Here is a 6,317-nt window from a genome sequence, read left to right as displayed (position 1 = left end):
CTCATCTCATCCAGGTCTGGGCTGAGTTCCTTGGCACAGTTTAGGGACTGGAATGTGGCTCCAAAGGGAAGGAAGAGTCAGGGATCCATATCCTGTGTCCTGGTGCCATGGAAAAGGCACTGGTGGCTGTTAAATAATTCACAGAATGCTGGTCTTGAATAAATAAATGAAACTCCAAACGCAGGGATGGCAGGAGGGCCATCCATGTCCTCCCTGCCCAGGATAAGATCCCTCTGGATCCACCCTTCAGGCCCCGGAATGCAGTGTTGGAGGTAGCAGCAGGGGACAACACTGTCCCCTTGCCACCTGCACCCTGGTGGAGAGGAGGTGGCTGCTGCCTACCCCCGCTCCACCTCCAGCTGAGCCAAACCTGGGGAATTTTGGCATTACCAAGCTGCCGATGGCATTGGTGCCACCAATCCTGGCTCTGCCTGGGCTCTTACACCAACGCCAGGATCCTTTCACCCTCCCAAATCTTTGAAAGCGCAGTGATCCCGGCGCTCCTGTTGCATGGATCCGCAGCGATTCCCAGTCCCGTTGCTTTGTGCTGGCAGGCAGCGGGAGCAGATGGAAATAGCAGCATGATCCCAGCTGCGGAGAGGCCACAAACCGTCGCACGCGGGGCCGGGAGAGGAGGCAGGGATATATATAGGGACAGACGTATGGATGATGCACTGCCGGCAGCGGGGACTCGCCGGTGCCAGCGGCCCCAAAATACTGGAGAGGAGCCGGAATCTGTCAGATTCCCACTGACTGCGGCAGCTCCTGGTCCTGGTGTCACCACCATCGTCACCGGTGCCTGGATCCCAACCCAGCTCCTTGGGAAAAGCTGGGGGGTGAGAAAAGGCTGCAGAGAGGGAGGACCCCCCCCATCCCAGGTGTCAGAGCTCCTGGATCTGATCCTGGCCATGGGGACAGGCTGGTGGCATCCAGAGTCACCTGCATCACAATTCCTGCCGAATGAGTGGGCTGGCAGCGATCTGCAGGGAGCTGGTGGCATCAGATCTTGCCTACATCAGGAGTTTGGAATGCTGAAGGTCTCTGCCAGAGTCAGCACCCTCGGGATCATGGATAATTCCTTGCTAATTAGCAGCAGTGTCTTCCCAGATAAAGCAGCAACACCCTGGATCGATGGCATGAAGGGCTGGGAGACACCCAGAATTCCTGGAGTGTGTTCCTGAGATGTCGTGGGATCCTGGGATGCTCTGCCCTACAGTGACGGGTACCTGGGTGGGAAAAGGGATTGACAGCCTGTACCTACTGGGAAGACCTGATTCAAAGCTCCTGCTAAGCCCCAAATCCCTGAAATTACCCTGGAGGAGCTGGCACCGACAGCCCCTGCACATCTTGCAGCTGAGGGAGCTCCACATGTCCAAAACAGTCGTGGTTCCTGCTGCAGAATAGGAAGTGGAGGGAAAAGCCGTCAGCATCCGCCCTGCCAGTGCCGGAGCGGATGTGGCCGGAGCTCTGGCTGCCTCCCAGCCCCAAACCCAAATCCATGGCCATTAAAAGCGGATGTGTGGTTTGAAACCTCCAATGAGCTGCAGACCTCGGATCCCCAAGCTTTCCACCACACCGGCTCAGCTTGGAGATGGGCAGAGGGAACAGGATTCCTGGATGTCCAAAATAAGAGGAGATGGTGGTTGCAAACCAGTATATGTCACTTGGCTTTAGGGGATCCCAAATAAACCCTTCCCTGAGGCTGGTCCCCACCACTTTTCTCTCACAACATATTCCTTGGATTTGTGTTTTTTATTGCTTGTGTTTGGTCCAAGAGGCACTTGGAGAGAGAAAGAGGAAGGTTAATGTGTCAGCCCTGGATCTGGTGCCCCTTTTGGGACAGACGGTGCCAGGGATGAGCCTCCTCTTCCCACAGAGGCAAAACCCTGCTCAGGTTGGAGACAGGCAGTGCTTTGACCCAGGTGGAATTTCCATCAGCTCCTTCCCAAACCTGATGGCCAGGAGGAGCCTGGTGGAAAATTCTCTCCCCCAGCCCAGTTCCAGCAGCAGGATGGGGTTCTCAGGGTTTGTGTCTTTGTTCCCAAACCTTGGACCTCGCCAGGATGATGGGATCCATGGAATGGATGCATGCAACCAGCATTGCTTTTTCCTGTGCTGCCCATTGGGACGGGAGTAAAGGATTTTCAGAGGCGGAGGAGTGGAAATGTCCCCGTTCTTGTGGGGTGGCAGTGTGGGATCACCCTTAAGGGCAGGGGGTTGTATCCCAATCCAAGGCACCCTGGAGTAGGTAGGATGCTCTCAGGTAGGATAACCATTGGGATCCATGAGCCCTGTTGATCCAGGACGCAACACTGCTGATCCAACTGGATAAGGCTGACCCTTAGACCATTGGTTTTCCTTTGTGGAGGCTGTGAACTTCCTCCTTTCCCAGCCCTAGATGGGAATTCCTTGGAAGACAGGTGGAGGCTCTACACCCCTTCAGGGGGTCAGCGGCTCACGTTTCCTCAGGAGATCCCGTCAGGGCTGCAAATTCCCCCTCCCCATCCTCCGGCACATCCTCGGGGGATACCGGCGCGGCCTCGGTGCCCTCCTCCTCCTCCTCCTGGTGCTGCAGGCTCTGCAGCCGCTCCTGCCGCGCTTCCATGTATTCCTGCGCCCCGTCCCCCACCAGCTGCACTTCATCCCCGACGCAGGGCGGCTGCCGGACGGGATTGTGGTCGTAGGAGAGGAGACGCAGGGAAGCGAGGCCGGTGAGGTCCGGGAAGCTGGCGATGCGGTTGCGATCCAGGTCGAGGACGCGGATGTGATCCATGCGCAGCAGCACGGGCGGGAACTCCTGGAAGCGGTTCCCGTAGAGCCAGAGCCCCCGCAGGCCAGCCATGCGGGGCAGTGCCGCGGGCAGCCGGCGCAGCCGGTTGTCCCCCAGCTGCAGGCTGCGCAGCTCCGGCAGCTGCAGCAGGGCGCGGGGAAAGTGCGCCAAGAAGTTTCCCTCGATCCAGAGGCAGCGCAGGCTCTGGAGCTGGGCGAAGGCGGGCGGCAGCCCCTGCAGCCCGTTGCGGCCCAGGTACAGGTGCGCCAGGTGGGGCAGGTCGCACACGGCCTCGGGCACCTCCATCAGCTCGTTGCCGTCCAGCGCGAGGGTCCGCAGGTGCTGCAGCTCGGCCAGCTCGTCCGGGACCTCCCGCAGCCCCGCGTCGCTCAGGTAGAGCTTCCGCAGCCCCTGCTGAGCCCACAGCTCGGCCGGGACCTGCCGGCCCCGCACCTCCAGCCGCTGCTCGACGCCGTCGGGGCCCTCGGCTGCCGCCAGCCGGGCCCCGCGGCCCGCGGAGCCGCCGCTGCCCATCGCTCACCGGGACCGGCACCGGGACCGGCACCGGGACCTGCACCGGACCCGGCGGGGCGGCGGGGAGGGGACGGGGGAGGGTGACGCCGTGGCCATGGCAACGCGCCGCGGCCAATGGGAGCCCGCGCCACCGGGGTACAGGCCACGCCCCCGTCCCGGTCATGCCCCGCCCCGTCGCTCGCGCCCGCTTAGGCCACGCCCACCGGTTCCATTCCCGCCCCGCCCCGCCGTTCCCACGCCTACCCGGCCCCGTTCCCGTCCTGCTCGTCCCGGCTCTGTCCCCAAACCAGGCAGGACTCCCTCGCACCCCAGCATTCCCAGCCCCTTTCCCAGCAGCTTGGCATCAGCGCCCTCACCCTGAACTGGGTGTGGGGCCCAAAACTGAGTGTGGTGTCCCTGGGCTGCGTGGGAATCCCTAAAGTAGCAGGAGGGGCTCCCTGAGCTGTGTGTGGATGCCTTGACTGGGTGGGGGTCCTTGAACTGGTGGAGATTCCTCACATGCCCTGGGACCCTGCCGGGAGACACACCTTAGGGCACAGATCCCCCTCCCCATGGCCAGGGAAGATATGGATGAAGCCGCTCCAAGTGCCCCCCCCCCATGCCATGGCTGCCCACGCTGCGGGGTCCTTCCTCCTCCTCATCCTCCTGCTTCCCACCATAGCCCTGCCTGGATTTTCCTGCTGCAAATCAGCTGTGTCATCCCAAAGCCGGCTCGGAAAGCTGGAAAGTCGGGCTCGTACAGCCCTCCAGCGGCAGCTGGCCAGGTAACACCCCCCGACCACCCAAACCCCTCCTGCCAGCTTTTGAGATGCAGGAAACCCCCAAAATGAGGGAGCAATCCAATGGCATTGCGCAGGATCTTTATTCCTCCTATGGGGATTTGGGAAAAGCCGAGGGTGGGATTCCCAGGATGCAGCAGCACTTTTTGGGGGGGTCATGTCAGGGGGTCATCGACGCGCCACAGGTTGGTGGGGCGGTTGTTGGTGCTGAAGCCACTGGGACTTGGGATCTGGATGCCCTCCACGGATCTTGGGGCCCAGGTGATTGGAGTCTGTGCCCACCAGCCTGGAAAATCCAGGAGGGATTGGTGAGGGGGGTGTCCACTCCTCCTGGGGGCTGTGATCCCCCCCAGACTCACCGGGCGCTACGGGGGCCAGCGGCGAGAGCTTGGTCAGGTACTGGTTGTGGAGAGTGCTGGATGCCAACGGCTCCTGAGGGATGCAGCGGGTTGGGAGCGTGGTTCCTTGGGAAAAGGGATGGGGACAGGGGACATGGCTGCACCCACCTTCCTGGTAGTGACTCCCTTGGGTCCCACTTGGAGCTCCAGGGGGGCGAAGGGGGCGGGATGGCCCATGGCAGGTTGGGGCTGTGTAGGGACACAGGGATGAGATCCTGTTCATTCCCATGCCCAGGCAGCTCCCGCTGCCTCAGAGCCACTGGGAGCACTGAGCACCAGGACAGGATGTCCCCTGCCCTTGCCACCCTGTCCTTTGGCTTACAGTGCGGCATACGGCAGGAACGGAATCCATCCGACCATCACCAACATCGAGCTGTGGGAGAGGAAAAGTGTCCCCTGGGGTGCTGAGGGGTGGGGGGGACAGGGGACACGGTGGGCACGGGGCTCACGGGCTGCTCTCGCACGGTGAGGTCACTCCTCTGGGTGGTCCCGGTGCAGCCTGACAGCTCCTTCGCCCGCAGTGGGACATCTGTGGGGAGCAGATGGAGCAGGGATGTCCCCTGTGTCCCCAGGCCTGGCATTACCTGGATACACTTGTCCCACTGTGTTTGGGGGGGAGCAGGGGGTCTCCAACATTCCCAAAACCTCCTGAGGTCTGACCTAGCTCCAGGAACACTGACACCCCAAGATCCCTAGAGTTGGCTGTGGCTCTGGGACCATCAATAATCCCAAAACCTTCCTGATGTTGGAGCTGGACCTGGAACCCCCAGGGCCCCAAACCCTCCTGCAGTTGGAGGTTTCCTAGGAATCCTAACACCCCAAAATCCTCATAAGAACAGAGCTTTCCCTGGGACCACCAAGACCCCAGAATCTCCTGGGAATGGAGCTTTCACCGGGATCTCAACATCCCAAAACCCTCCTACTAAGGCTGGAGCTTCCCCTGGGACTCCCAAGACCCCAATATCATACCTGGCTTGGCAGGACTGGCGCAGTGGCTCAGGGTACCATATTCCCCAGATGCTTTTGGGGCTCTCATCTCCCCGAAACGGAGGCGGGAAAAGGAGAAGTCAGTGGGACACCGACACTCCGGCTCATCCACACACTCGGGCAAGATCCTTTGGTAATCCGGGCGCCCAAAGAGCTTGAAGTCCTCAGAGGTGGTGGACACGTCGGTGTCCTGGCTGTGGTGGGAATGGCTGTGATGGAGTGATCCCAAAACGTGCCCCCAGACTCCTGCAGCAGGGACCTACCGCTCCACGTGCGGGGAGATCAGGGATGCGAGTGCCGAGTAGTTGTTGGTGACGTATCCCGAGCCGGCGTGGACGCTGAGGAGGGGGCGCATGCTCCTGTCACTGGGGGGCTCAATCCCCAAAACGCGCCCCTCCTCGAACTTTTGGGGTGACCCCGTGGGCCTCTTCCCAAAGGCCGCCTCGTAGGTGGTGATGTAGAAGCCCGTCAGCTCGGAGGGGGGGGCCCCTCACCATGGGGAACCCCGTCCCCAGTCCCGCGGCGGGCGAGTCCTGCGGCAGGGACGGCATCCTGGCTCTGGGAATGGGCCCCTGGCGGCGGGAACGGCCCGAGGTACGGCCCTACGCCATGGCTGGAGGTGCAGGGCCTTCCCAGAAAGCCCGGAAGCTGTGGAATGTGCCCGTGGAACGCGACTCTATCTTCTCCTGGTAACCGCGACCCGGGAGGCTGTCACTGGAGGGCAGGAGGTCGGACAACCTCCCTGGTTGTTGCTGGAGGGCACCGGGAATGTCCCGCTCCAGCTCCACTACAGCCCCCGCCCCGGGGTTGGGTCACCTCCTGGGGGTCCTGGGAAAAGGGGCAGGTGGG

At 61.8% G+C, this 6,317-nt stretch overlaps 3 protein-coding genes across 3 annotated transcripts in view; all 3 read right to left on the bottom strand.

Moving 5' to 3' along the window:
• Nucleotides 1-6,317, bottom strand: part of TMEM138 (transmembrane protein 138) — a 92,301-nt gene that overhangs the window by 71,609 nt on the left and 14,375 nt on the right. The window lies entirely within an intron of this gene.
• Nucleotides 1,734-3,377, bottom strand: LRRC10B (leucine rich repeat containing 10B). Its single transcript, XM_068194381.1, has one exon. It carries the CDS (start codon nt 3,302-3,304, stop codon nt 2,456-2,458), a length of 849 nt encoding a protein of 282 aa, XP_068050482.1. The 5' UTR covers nt 3,305-3,377; the 3' UTR covers nt 1,734-2,455.
• On the bottom strand, nt 4,148-6,152 carry LOC137476261 (uncharacterized). Its single transcript, XM_068194423.1, has 7 exons — nt 5,732-6,152; nt 5,451-5,662; nt 4,931-5,010; nt 4,816-4,854; nt 4,590-4,670; nt 4,443-4,515; nt 4,148-4,369 (listed from the first exon to the last, which is right to left on the bottom strand). The coding sequence occupies exons 1-7, from the start codon at nt 5,821-5,823 to the stop codon at nt 4,239-4,241; spliced, it is 708 nt and encodes a 235-aa protein (XP_068050524.1). The 5' UTR covers nt 5,824-6,152; the 3' UTR covers nt 4,148-4,238.

Source organism: Anomalospiza imberbis, chromosome 6 (genome assembly GCF_031753505.1).
Source record: "Anomalospiza imberbis isolate Cuckoo-Finch-1a 21T00152 chromosome 6, ASM3175350v1, whole genome shotgun sequence".
NCBI classification, from domain to species: domain Eukaryota; kingdom Metazoa; phylum Chordata; class Aves; order Passeriformes; family Viduidae; genus Anomalospiza; species Anomalospiza imberbis.
Note: the sequence above shows the minus strand (reverse complement) of the source record. Positions and strands in the feature narration are given on the sequence as shown.